Source organism: Corvus hawaiiensis, chromosome 5, assembly GCF_020740725.1.
Source record: "Corvus hawaiiensis isolate bCorHaw1 chromosome 5, bCorHaw1.pri.cur, whole genome shotgun sequence".
In the NCBI taxonomy this organism is placed as follows: Eukaryota; Metazoa; Chordata; class Aves; order Passeriformes; family Corvidae; genus Corvus; species Corvus hawaiiensis.
Window position 1 is genome coordinate 720,611 of NC_063217.1, and position 14,038 is coordinate 734,648.

Here is a 14,038-nt window from a genome sequence, read left to right on the forward strand (position 1 = left end):
CTGGGATAGTGGAAGTTGGCCCTGCCCATGGCGGGGGGTGGGATGAGATGGTTTTTACGGTCACTTCCAAGCCATGATTACTTCTGGAAGAGAACTGATTGTTGTCCTCCCCCCGCAGCCAACCACAGCGCCAAGCAGTGCCGCACGCCCTGCGCGCTGCGCTCCGCCTGCGGGGAATGCACGAGCGGCAGCTCCGAGTGCATGTGGTGCAGCAACATGAAGCAGTGCGTGGACTCCAACGCTTATGTGGCCTCCTTCCCCTATGGGCAGTGCATGGAGTGGTACACCATGAGCAGCTGTCCACGTAAGTGACCGCTCCTGGCTCCTGGGGGTGGCTGGGCGCTTGTGTTTTGTTGGTAAAAGTCATTGAGACCCACGTGGGTTGTGCTGAAAATCCCCTGGATGAGAGGAACAAGACCAGGCTGGATGGGGTTTGGAGCAACCTGGTCTAGTGGAAGGTTTCCTGCCCGTGGCAGGGGGTGGAATGACACTGTCTGTAAGTTCTTTTCCAACCCAAACCACTTTGTGATTGCCTGATTATCAAATCCAAATTAGGGTTTACACAAGTGTTTTACTCAGAAGTATTGTCTACTTACAGACTGTAGCAGGAATTTCTACCTCATTATAAATAAATTATTTACTTTTTTGCCACTTTTAGGTAGATGTAAGTTAAACTGCAAAAGCTTCGTGGCACTTTGGAATGCTGTGTTTTCTTTTCAAACTGGGGTAAAAGAGGCAAAAAACTTAAAACAAGCGAAGATGTAGAAATTATTTGATTTATGTTGAATTCTTTAGAAGTTGGGTGTGAGGAGGGCCATCACCAGTAGCTCAAAGTGTTACAAAATAAGAGATGAAGAAAATAAATTTAAGGAACATGAGAGTGTGAACTTCCCATATTGCCTGAGGTCAAAAGTTGGAGGAAGAATCAGGCAGGAGATGAGTAAGCTAAAATAATGGACAAAAATGTTTCTCTACTACTCTTCTTTACTTTTTAAAGGCAAATATTTCAATTTAAACATCAAAATAGAAAGTCTGCTCATCTTGCATCACAAAGAATCCAGAAAATATTTTTCAAGATAGTCTGGGAAAAGGAATAGAAAAAGTTTTCTGTATGTAAAGAGTTTGTCACCCCTGAAATCCCATCCCATTAGAGAAAGGAGGGGCTAAAGGGTGGAATTTTATTCTTCTACTTGTATTCTATGCTTTTTGACTTAGATAAATACTTGAAATAATAGCATGTGATACTGAAATGTGGCAGGAAGAGGCTCAAAGTGACTAAACCAGCCAGTTTTTAGCCTTTGCTTCCAGGTGGCTCATTTGATCATCTGATCTATTATAAATCAATCAGAGATGCTTTCTAGAGGGAACATTAACCTCTGGTGTTAGAGGGTGGTGTGTAATGGTTTGAAAAACCTCTGTGTGTGTTGTGCTGTTTCGTAACTCACTGATTAATGAAAACTTTGTTAATAGTTATTTTAGATTCTGGAATAAATATGCTGATAGGAACAAACATGTTACTGTGAATATCAGAATAAATATTTCTAGATTTGATAAGATAAATATTTTGTTGAGGTAAAAATACAAGGTTTTCTGCGTTTTTTGTTGCCTGTGTTTGACATAGTGATTTATTCCACAATTCCATGTTTGTTTTTTTATAGCTGAGAACTGCTCAGGCTACTGCACATGTGCTCAGTGCTTGGAGCAGCCTGGCTGTGGGTGGTGCACGGATCCGAGCAACACTGGGAAGGGGAAGTGCATCGAAGGCTCTTACCGGGGTCCTGTCAAGATGCCGACCCCATCCACTCCAGGGAAACACAGCTTGGAGCCTGTCCTTAATGTCACTATGTGTCCTGTGGAGAACAGCTATAACTGGTCCTTTATTCAGTGTCCAGGTAAATGAGTGGTGTTTAATTGTCCAGCATTTTGATTAAATGCAAGGGGAGAGAGTTTTTAAGGCTATGGGGATGTCTGTGTTCCCTCCTGCTAATAGAGGGAGGAGAGGAGTATAGAATATAAGTAGGAGCTACACACTTGGAGGTGGAAGGAGCTGTGCAGCTGAGCTGCACAGGTTTGCTGCATGAAGACATTATTATTTATTACTTGAGAGAAATAATTACTTTCCCTACAAACCTTTAATGAGATTTTAACTTTTGTTCCTTTATTTATTTTAAGGCTGTTTGAAAGAAAGGCGGATCTTCCTTTGAAGGTTGTCTTAAGTATTAGTAATACTTAGGATGATTTTTAACTAATGTTTTTGACACAAAACCAACACTTCCCTCCCCGTTCCTTGTAAATCCACCCCACCAGCAGCTTCCAGTCCAACATGCATGTAATGTTTTGCAGTTCAGTTTTCTGTGTATTGCATTCAATTCCAGTTTTTTGATATACACCTGTCTTTGGCTCCACGTATCGCTAGCAAGAGACAAGAACCTCTCGGAAGGCGAATGCAATGGTTTCATTTATCTTCTGCACAGTGCAGACTCCTGAGCGTCTCTGTGAACTACATTTGAGCACCAATACTCATCATTTTCCTGTTCTCTTCAGCCTGTCAGTGTAACGGGCACAGCAAGTGTGTAAATGAGAGCATTTGTGAGAAGTGTGAAAACCTGACCACGGGCAAACACTGTGAGACGTGTATCTCGGGCTACTACGGGGATCCCACCAACGGGGGCACGTGTCAGCGTAAGTGCTGCCTTCGAGCTTCCTGCACTGAGCTTTTCCATGTTTTTCACTCTTTGCTCATTCCTCCGCTATCTTAACACAAATTATATCCTGATAATTCATGTTTTCTTTCCTGCAGGCAAGGCTCAATTCTTGTTTCTTCAAATCGAAGACACTCAAACTGCTGAGTGAAATTACTTTCATTGCACATAAAGATGATTTTATACCCTCCTTTCTAAACTTGGAATGACCACAGTGAAAAATGTTTGTATTTTAGTGTTTGATGATCCTGTTTTTAGAAGAAACAGTGTTGATTCGAATGTCTTGAACAAATGTCTGCTTATCTAAGTTTCACCTTCTATTCCATTTGGTTAATGTGTTGTGTGTTTATAGTTAAAATTGTCTGCTTCATAAAAGCTTGCCATGTTTCACTGAGGACTTGGCTGGATTTCAGCTGAGGATTAGGAGAACCCTGTTAAAATTGCATTCCAGTTTGTAAAGTCCTTTGGGACTCTCTGGCACAAAGAACTGTTTTCAGGTGTGCAAGATCCAGTTAGCAAACTGGGAAAGACCAATGCATTTAGTATTGAGAAATATACATGGAAGTCTTGGAGTTTTGACCTGCAACCTTGTGACATGGTTTTGAACTGCTGTGAATTTTTCAGTGTTGTGGCACTGGGGAGACCAATTGTAAACCAGAATCCAGCTGTGAGAGGTGCAGATGTGCAGATGTGAGGGAACGTGCTTCTTTCTCCTAAGATATTTAATCACAGCATCGTGAAATTGTTTGGGTTGGAAGGGACCTTAGAACTCATCCTGCTCCAAACCTGCTGCCATGGGCAGCGACACCTTCCACTATCCCAGCTGCTCCAAGCCCCATCCAGCCTGGCCTGGAACATCTCCAGGGATGGGATAGATGCAGCTTCTCTGGGCACCCTGTGCCAGGGCCTGCCCACCCTCCCAGGGAACAATTCTGTCCCAACATCCCATCCATCCCTGCCCTCTGGCAGTAGGAAGCCATTCCCTGCCTCCTGGCCCTCCAGGCCTTGGCCCCAGTCCCTCTGCAGCTCTCCTGGAGCCCCTTTAGGCCCTGCAAGGGGCTCGCAGCTCTCTCTGGCTCCTTCCCTTCTCCAGGGGAACATTCCCAGCTCTCCCAGGCTGCCTCCAGAGCAGAGGGGCTCCAGTCCTGGAGCAGCTCCGGGGCCTCCTCTGGGCTCTCTCCAGCAGCTCCACGTCCTTCTGCTCTTGGCCCCAGGGCTGGGGCAGCTCTGCAGGTGGGCTCTCACCTGAGCAGGGCAGAGGGGCAGATTTCCCCCCTCCCCTGCTGCTCACACTGGGGGATTAGCCCAAGGCATAGGGGGTTTCTGGGCTGGGGCACGTCCAGCTCTCATCCACCAGCACCCCTAAGTCCTACTCCACAGGGGTGCTCTCCAGCCATTCCCCACCCATCCTGTGTTTGTGCTCTGGCTTGCATCAACCCAGGTACAGGACCTTGCACTTTGCCTTGTTGAAATTCATGAGGTTCACACAGTCCCATGTCTCCAGTCTGTCCAGGTCCCTCTTGATGCCATCCAGGTACCGTTGGATGCTGTCTAGGTCCCTCTGGATGTCCCCCCTTCCCTCTAGCATGCTGACCATACCAGTTTGTTGTCACCAGCAAACTTGCTGTGGATTCCTCAATCCCACTGCCCCTGTCACCAACAGAGATGTTAAACAGCCCTGGTCCCAGTGGATTATGTTAATGGAGTATAGTGAGGTGGAATGAGACAATTAGATACAGTGGTGGAAGAGGTAGAATAAAAATAACATTGCTCAGAGTAGCATCAGTACTTCTGTGAAATGAGTGTGGGTGGTTTGTGGCCATCCTGGAAGATCAAAGCGGAGGTGATTAGTGAGCGGACATTGAAGACTTTTTGTTGCTTCTTCCAAGTGTGGAGACAATCCAGTAGAAAATACTTGAATATTCATTTAGTGCGTTTACTGGAAGTAGTGCTGACCTTTTGGATGAAGATGAGAGTCAGTAGCTGGAGCATGGAGTCCTGTTTCCTCAGGCAGGAGGAAGGTGGTGATGGTTGAGGCTATGAAGAACTTCCCAATGGACAGATTCGAGGAAGGGGGTGAAAAACTCACAGGGATACAGCTGCCTCCCTTAGAGAAAAGGGATATGGAATTCCAACAGACAGCACAGGTACAAAAGAGAAGGTGCATCCCTGACACTTGATTTCACAACATTATCTGCCAGATTAAATACTGCTGATACTCATAAACTCATTTTGGGTGAAGATACTTTGAAATGCAGTAATGAATAAATTGAGGCTGAGTTGCCTGAGAAAATACAGAATTCTACCCTGAGCTTTCAGGTTTAATCATTGGATCACAATGTGCCTGTTGGTAGGTGTCGCTTTTCTATGTGTCTGAAAATGGAGAGTAAGTTCCTTTGGACTCTTGTGCATAAGGATTGTCCCAAAATAGTTTGTTGTTAGATAATGAATGACAGACTGAAATCATCCAGATGCCTGAAAAAGAAATTAGAAAATGTGTTGAGAGGTTGTGGAACAGCATTCATTCCTTATCTGATGGAACCAGAAGCTCATGTCAGAAGTGCTTTGCTCTCAAGTGCTTTGGGTCCAGGTTTTTAATTTGCTGTGATTTAACACTATTTGCTGGGAAGGGGGAAAGAATGAGGGAAACAGGAACCTGGGCAGAAAGACTGAGATGGATTGGGAAAGGGAAAGCAAGAGCAAATCACCCTATCTGGTGCAGCCAGGCTGACTGCTGCCCATTAGTTATTTTTGCTTGGTGAAAACCTTTCCAGAGGGGAATTCTTCAGATAAGGATTGGCTGACAGGCAGCAGAGCCAGCTCCTGTTTTCTCCCTTCTCTGAGCCATGGTCCCTCCATCCTTTCCCGTTAATAATGTGCTGATTTCACTCTTTTTGTGCATTTGTGAGCAATACTTTGTGCTGCTCTGTTTTTAGAGCCCACAGTCACAGCCATGCTGGAGACGGTTGTTGTACACTCCAGCCTGACACACAAACATCTGTGTGTTTGCACACTCATTGCCTAGTGTGAGTCATGGGATCATGGAATGGTTGGGTTGGAAGGGTTCCAATAGGCCATCCTATTCCACCCGTGCCATGGGCAGGGAAACCTTCCACTATCCCAGGCTGCTCTAAGCCCTGTCCAGCCTGGCCTTGGGCACTGCCAGGGTTCCAGGGGCAGCCACAGCTGCTCTGGGCACCCTGTGCCAGGGCCTGCCCACCCTCACAGGGAGGAATTTCTTCCCCATATCCCATCTAACCCTGCTCTCTTTTATTTCAATGCCTTCACTCCTACATAGCCCTGTAAAAAGTCCCAACACAAGGTTATATTACTTGTATTGAAAATATTTTGTCAAACTGCAGTTATTTCCCTGAAAAAATTGTTTGCATCACATCATGCACCCTGGTGTTGGCAGAGCTAGGCAGATAATAACTAAATGGCAGGTAAATCACTCCTCAGAGGTTGCTTTTAGGAAGTGTCTAAGTAGAGGAGTATTAATCAGGAAGGGCAGGAAATACAGCACATCAAATGTAAAAATAGCTGCAAGGTGCTTTCTCTGCCTTCAGGATTTTTCTGAATTTTCTGATTAAAGTTTCCCATGAAAATATGCTGGTGGGAGATAAGGAAGTTATTTGCAAGCGAAGGAAAGGCACTATTATGCCTGAAATCAGATTGCAGCTGTGGCAGTGCTTCCGAACACATCCATGCAGCCTTTGCTGGTGGCCCATGAGTTGCTGGTGCCACGGGCCTGCCTGTTTCCGTCTTCCAGGGCTCAGGGGGCCCTGCAGGGCAGCTAAAGCACGTGGCATGGAAGAATAGTGTTGGGCAGGTGGGTGACGGTGTTGCCATTGGGAAGCTGGACCCTCACAAATGTAGAAAGAGGAGTAACGATCCCCATGCCCATCTCCGAATGAGTCCATGACCCATGGTTTGTGAAGAAGGTGGAAGAAGGCTCACTGGAAGGTGGTTCATCATCAGGCTGTTACCATGATTCACAGTCAAAAGGCCTTTTCCAGTGGTTTTGGGTTTCTGCTCCATAATCCAACTCTGGCGGGAAATTGTCATTTGTAGACTCCAGCGAGGTTGTCAGGAACATTCTATCAATAGTTTGTTTCCAAAGTTTAAAGTTCTCTGAAAAGCAATGAGAAAATGTCTCTTTGTGCATATTCCAGTTCTTTAGTAAATGATCTCCAGTTACAGGCTTGTAGGAAAGTGGATAAATGAATAAATTCTGTTGTTTTAAATGGGAATATTTGAGTGTTCAGTCTTCTTGATATGCATGTGGCTGAAGAGCAGAGAGGAAAGAAAAATTAATGTTATTGCTCAAGATGCTGCAATCTGCCTCTAAACAACTTGAGGTTTAAAAATCAGGAGATTTCATGTGTGTTCATCTTGAATATTGATCCAGCTTCACTTTGCTTCCCTTGTGCAAAGTGTAAGAAAAGAAGACATTCTCAATAGTACTAAGACTTATTTTTCTTTAAGTGGCTCTAATGAAAAGTGTGTTTCCTTCACAGAATACAATTATTTTGTTGAATTTTCATTCTGTCTCGTTGTTCCCACAATAGGCCTTTTAGCTTCTTCCTCTTATGTCTGTGTTGCTGCTTGGAAACCTCTCCCTTGCATCTGAGAAGCACAATTAAGTGTTGCTGATACAGTATAGCTTCCATTATGTGCCAGCAGAAAGAAGATATCAAAAGGATTCCTATAATAAGGTCCAAGGCTGGCAGAGATATTCAGGACTGGGGACTTCATGTCTAAGAATCTGCTGGTACATTGATTGGCATGACTGCTTAGTGAGGAGGAATATGTCTTCTTAGCAGGGAGGCTCCGGCCTTCAAAGCGCCTTGTTCCCAGCAAGCTCAGGGACCGAAAACGAGATCTTCGCTTTGTGTAGTTTTTTCCTTACATTGTACACTCTGCTATGTGCAGCTCCAGATGGATGCACCTTCATTGGCAGAACAACTACTAAAAGGCACCTGCATACTAGGAGAAATTGTTATATCTGTTCTTCCAGTGATAGTGAGCGAGATATCAAAGTCAACTGGTTGTGTAGGCTTTGTTCTTATTTGTTGATTTGGTTTGGGTTTTTTTTTTCATGTTTCTCTTCTACATCTTTATGAATAAAGGTCTCAAAGTGTGTCAATATGAGCATTTAGTTTAAATCAGGAGCATTTTTGTGAAGAAAATCTACTGTATGTCCCCACCGTGCTACCTTGGATTGGATCTTGAACAGACTCAGGTGTATGAGGTGGTCTGTTTTGGGCATGTGCCAAACCTGAAGTTGTTCAGGGCTGTGCAGGTTTGCTTCAACCACAACTCGATGACATTCAGTGCAAAATTATCCTAAAATATATTGGGGAATGCACCCCAAACTAGTTCCAGCATGGACGTAATCATCTTAGCACCATTTGTTTCTGCTGATGCTGTTGATAATGACATTATTTCCTCAGTAGGACTGATGAGACATTATTTTTCCCAAGGCCTATTTATTTATTTCTAGGAAAAACCCTTGAAGTCCCACAGGCTTTGTTTTATTTTCCAAACTCTTTTCTCAAGAGTTTTGAGTTTGGCTGAAATGTGTTAGCAAGCCCAAAATTATTCCAAATACTATCTTTTCCTTCCTAGTTATGATATCAGCCCTGCTGTCTAACAACAGCAGAGGAAGTTAAATAAATTTTTGAGGCGAAAAAGCACAGTCTGATGATGATTTCCTAGAAAACATCAGTCCTGGGTAGCTTGTGCTTGCTCGGTTTTGATGCAAGGGTCTATTTTCATCTGCCTTCTGTAGCTCAAAGAAAGTAAAGAGCACCAAATGGGTTTTCATCTGCACGGTAATTGTTGATGTATCTCAGTTTGACAGCTAAAGGACTTAATTGCTATTGAATTTGTTTCTCTTCTTCATTCAACGTTGCATCTTCTCCCCTCTCTTCTCAACAGCTTGCAAGTGCAATGGCCATGCATCCGTCTGCAACACAAACACAGGGAAATGTTTCTGCACAACCAAGGGAATCAAAGGAGATGAGTGTCAACTGTGAGTTCATTTCCCTTTGTTATTTGAAATCAAAAAGTTGTGCACATACCACCTTGGACACCCCCCCATTTTTTAATGGTTGTGTTTATGATGCCTCTGCTCATTTCTTCCTCCTGACAGTTGAGTGACTGCACCGAGGGTGCAGCCAGCCGTGCTTCCCCTGGGGAATATCATGAACAGAACGATTTCCTGAAGACTTCCAGTTTTAAAAACAATTCAACTGGGAATGTCACGCAGAGGGGATGGGTGAAAAAATCCCCATCTCCCAAACTATACATAAAATCACAGAATGGTTTGGGTTGGAAGGGACCTTAGGGATCATCCTGTTCCACCCCTGCCATGGGCAGGGACCCCATCTACTGTCCCAGGCTGCTCCAAGTCCCACCCAGCCTGGCCTTGAACACTTCCAGGGATCCAGAGGCAGCCACAGCTGCTCTGGGCACCCTGTGCCAGGGCCTGCCCACCCTCACAGCCAGGAATTCCTTCCCAGTATCCCATCCATCCCTGCCCTCTGGCAGTGGGAAGCCATTCCCTGGCTCCTGTCCCTCCAGGCCTTGGCCCCAGTCCCTCTGCAGCTCTCCTGGAGCCCCTTTAGGCCCTGCAAGGGGCTTGCAGCTCTCCCTGGCTCCTTCCCTTCTCCAGGGGAACATTCCCAGCTCTCCCAGCCTGATCCAGAGCAGAGGGGCTCCAGTCCTGGAGCAGCTCTGGGGCCTCCTCTGGGCTCTCTCCACTTCACTTTTTCCCTCAAGAGTTTCTTTTTAATTGGTAGATTTTACTGTCCGTGCTCTCTGATGCTGTGGGAGTGTAAATATATCCGAAATGAGCCTTTGACATTCAAGCAGTTTAATGGAGCAGTTTTAGAGCAACAAATTTGCTGGAGGTTTCTCTGTAACATAACAGAAATGCTTTTAGTGTAATGTTAGTGGAAATAATTTAATTCCAAATAATTTCACTGCCAGGTTTATTTTTAAAGCATTGCTCACATGAATAAACGTTTATAGGATAGAAGCTGGAATGGCCATAAATGACTTAAGCTAATCCAGTTCCATGCATTGTGAAGAGCTAATAAATACCTTCCAAGTGGATGCAAACGTTAATATCTAGAATTTTATATTTCATTTTTACTGCATGTGAGTTGGACTTGCAGGGAACATGGAATTTCTTCATCAACCCAGTCTAGCTCAGACATTCATCTTTAATTGTATACTGTTATCAGCACAGGTTGTATTTACCGGTATTTAGTGGCTGGGAATACACAGAACTGCAAAAAAAATCCATTTATTAAAAAATATGTATTCTTTTTAGGTGTGAAGTGGAAAACAGATATCAGGGAAATCCACTTAAAGGAACGTGTTACTGTGAGTACCCTTGGGATTTTGTTTGGAGATAAAAAATGTGCTTGAAGTTTAAAATACCTTACTTAAAACTTGTTTTAGTTGCCTCAACCTGTGTTTAAAATATGGGGGATTAAGGAAAGGACAAAAAAATAGCTTAAAAACCTTCACTTTTCTCAAATGCATTGTTTAAAGAGAGTGAAAATGCTTTTCTTGATAAGGTCTCTGTGATGATTGGATCTTTTGAACACTATTTTGAATGTTTTGCATATGACTGAGATGAAATCTGGTCTTTTGGAGAGCCCTCTAAACTATATTCCTAGTAGGTAAAAAACAAAGAATGTCTAGAATTTGTATAAATGCAAAATACTGTTTATTTTAAATTCTGGTCCATGTTAGAATGGATTACAAAATTGCCACGTTTCCTCTGAAATGAACAGTTGGATTCCCATGCAGTTCCAGAAGATCCTTTGCCAAGATTCAGATTACCTAATGGAAACTTTCCAGCTTCTATTTGCAAATATTAGCAATCAGCAGCCTGGCAGGCGTGGAGAGATAGAATCTTAAATTACATAAAGTCTCCAATAGTGGTTTTGTCCAGCACAGAAATGATCAACTGGCTGGTTTTGTCATATTTGAATTCTGCTTGTGTGGCCAAACAAGGGCACTGCTGGCTTCTCATGACAATCTCTGTGTAAGAATGACCAAATTCCTTGCTGAAATGGCAGGGATGGTTAAATGGGCAAAAAGTGGGGAAAGGCAAAACTTACCAACTCTTACAGGAAGAACCTTGTGCTGTCCAGATCCAGTCTTGCTTGGTTCTATTCCTTGAATATTTCTTTGTGCTGTGCATTATCCCCTTCCAAGTGGGAATTACACAGCTATTGAATTTTTCTGCTATTTCCTTAGATCACAGAGGTATTGCAGGCTGGAAAAGTAAATCTTTTGGCATGTTTTTTACAATGTATAGGTAGGATATTGATTTAGATCAAGGCTGGAGGCTGTTGCCTGGCAAGTATAAGCCACCTCTCTTCCCCCTCTAGGCTCAACTCCCAGAGTTTTTTGTTCCTTAAGTGGGATCATATGTAGGTTGGAGTCATTTGTAGCAGTGTCATGACAGTGTCATGTCCTGGTTGTCCAAGAAACCCTTCAGTGAGACCGTGCCTTCCTTTACAGAAGTTTCTTTATTCCAGGAGGTGGGATAACTGTCTCCCTGCATTCCTTACAGATACTCTTCTCATCGACTATCAGTTCACCTTCAGCCTTTCCCAGGAGGACGATCGCTATTACACAGCAATCAATTTTGTAGCAACACCTGAAGAGGTAAATTTTCTATTTTCCCCTTTAACTTTGTCCTTTGTCTTCTCTTAGCCCTGGAGGCGATGAATCGTTACAGTTCTGTGGGTCTCCAGGTGTAGTCTTGTGGTGTGGAAGGTGTGTCCAGCTCCCTGGAACAGCCAGAGCTTTCTGACCTTGGCTTGGCTGTGCAGTCCCAAATCATCACAGTACAATTTCGTAAGGAGCCACAGCTGATTCTTTCCAGTTGATTGAACAACCTCTGAGCCATTCCAGTTTTTTTAAATCACAGAACAGTTTGGGTTGGAAGGGACCTTAAAGATCATCCTGCTCCAAACCCTCTACCAGGTCCTCTGCAGGGACACCTCCCACTGTCCCAGGCTGCTCCAAGCCCCAATGTCCAGCCTGGCCTGGAACACTTCCAGGGATCCAGGGGCAGCCCCAGCTTCTCTGGGCACCCTGTGCCAGGGCCTGCCCACCCTCATATTTATTCCCAGTATCCCATCTCTCCCTGCCCTCTGGCAGTGTGAAGCCATTCCCTGTGTCCTGGCACTCCAGGCCCTTGTCCAAAGTCCTTCTCCAGCTCTTTTGGGGCCCCTTTAGGCACTTCTTAGGCACTTCTCTTCTGCAGGCTGAACAATCCCATCTCTCTCAGCCTGTCTCCAGAGCAGAGACAATTTGCTTGTTTTCACCCCATGTCTTGTGTCTCAGTTCTTCCTGTGATATTCTATATGCGTGACTTTCTTATTCTTTGTTAGGTTTTCCTTGAGGAGGAGAATGCTTCTTTCAGAAAATGTAGTATAAAGTTTTTAGCTTGATGTATTTTCTTTATGTAAGTAACAAATTTCAGGATAATTTTTTGTAGTGAAGATTTCCTAGGAAACAGTACAGTAAAATTGCTTATCCTAAAAATGGGGTTTCCTCTTTGTTTTCTTCCTTTAGCAAAACAGAGACCTGGACATGTTCATCAATGCATCTAAAAACTTCAACCTCAACATTACTTGGTCCACAAGTTTTGCAGGTGAATTGAGGATGATCTAAGTAACTTGAGAGCTTCTTTATCAGTTTCTGACAAATGCAAATTTAACTGGGAAAACTTGGGGGGTTTTTAACCTATGTACTTTTTGTGTAGTGTTCTTAAATAGTCAGCCTGAGGGAGGAGGTAAAATGTTTAAAAAACCTATGTTTTCAACTTTAATAGTGTATTTTGTAAACATTAAAAGTGCAAATTTTATTTTTAACAATGCAACATCTTGGCACACATTGATTTTGATAATGCAGTGCATCTTGAAATAGTTGGTTTTGAATGAATAGTTAATTTTTTAACATTAGAATTTAGGTTGGTTTGCCCTTTTGTTTGTTTTCTTAAATACACATTGAAACATCTTTTCTTGCTACTCCTTACAACAGCTGGCACGCAGGCTGGGGAGGAAATTCCAGTTGTTTCCAGAACCAATATAAAAGAATACAAGGACAGTTTCTCCAATGAGAAATTTGATTTCCGCAACAACCCGAACATCACATTCTTTGTTTACGTCAGCAATTTCACCTGGCCCATAAAAATACAGGTAAGAGCTGCTAATATATGTAAAATTATTTAAAGGTGCTTTTTTTGTTTCTCTCAAGAACTGTGGCAGTTTGCTGTGCTTGGAGTTTCCAAGCTGAACCAGCCTTGGTGTAATCCCACAGCAGACAGAGTTTGATGTTCCTGGATAAGAGGAAGGTGTGAGGCATCTTCTGATGTTGGCCTCAGCCCAGTGGATCTGAAGATGTGCTGTGAAATAAAGTGACACACTTATTAACAGGGCTGTGTTTCACGAGGTGTGTGACTTCAGATTGATGATATTGATGTTGTAGAAAAAGACTGATAAAGCTAAAGACGAAGCCTGGAAAGAGCAGACAGAGGAAATACTTTAGTGGCGCTTCAGTGTCTGGTTCTCAAAAGGCACAGCTCGAGGACCATCCCTTTTCTCCTGCTGCTGCCTAAGGCTGGTGGCATGTGCAGGACAAGAGGGACAAGCTCATTCTTTCACTTCATTCAGTATAGTTGGTTGACAGGCAGTGCTGTGGCGATGAAGCTGGTGCAGGAGAAGCAGTGGATGAAGCTTGGTGGTCATAAAATCAGACAGAATCACTCTGTGATGGCAGTCACAGCGACTCTGCAGCTGCTGAGGCAGCTCACAATTCACAGGAGCCTCGGCCTCCTTCTTGCAGTGGGGTCGTCAAGTATCAACCCCCTGTGTGCTCAGAGTGATGTGGGTGTTCTTTGAAGGACAAAATCCTTTGAGGTCTGGAACAGAGATCATGGAATGCTTTGCGTTGGAACAGACTGTAAAGATCATCTTGTTGCACCTGCTGCCATGGGCAGGGACAGCTTTCACTGGCTCAGGTTGCACCAAGCCCTGTCCAGCCTGGCCTTGGACACTTCCAGGGATCCAGGGGCAGCCCCAGCTGCTCTGGCAATTCCAGCCCAGCCCCTCCCCACCCTCCCAGCCAGCAATTCCTTCCCAACATCCCAGCCCAAGCTCCCCTTTCCCACTGGGAAGCCATTCCCTGCCTCCTGGCCCTCCAGGCCTTGGCCCCAGTCCCTCTGCAGCTCTCCTGGAGCCCCTTTAGGCCCTGCAAGGGGCTCGCAGCTCTCCCTGGCTCCTTCCCTTCTCCAGGGCAACATT

General features: G+C 44.3%; 1 protein-coding gene across 3 annotated transcripts in view; it reads left to right on the top strand.

The window, feature by feature from the left end:
- The window catches only part of ATRN (attractin), a 159,502-nt gene that overhangs the window by 80,670 nt on the left and 64,794 nt on the right, over positions 1-14,038 (top strand). For all 3 annotated transcript variants that reach the window (XM_048304944.1, XM_048304946.1, XM_048304945.1), the window contains 8 exons: positions 119-304; positions 1,659-1,892; positions 2,545-2,682; positions 8,643-8,736; positions 10,042-10,094; positions 11,299-11,393; positions 12,309-12,387; positions 12,777-12,934. In XM_048304944.1, the coding sequence (XP_048160901.1) occupies positions 119-304; positions 1,659-1,892; positions 2,545-2,682; positions 8,643-8,736; positions 10,042-10,094; positions 11,299-11,393; positions 12,309-12,387; positions 12,777-12,934 (1,037 nt within the window). The remainder of the gene's footprint in view (positions 1-118; positions 305-1,658; positions 1,893-2,544; positions 2,683-8,642; positions 8,737-10,041; positions 10,095-11,298; positions 11,394-12,308; positions 12,388-12,776; positions 12,935-14,038) is intronic.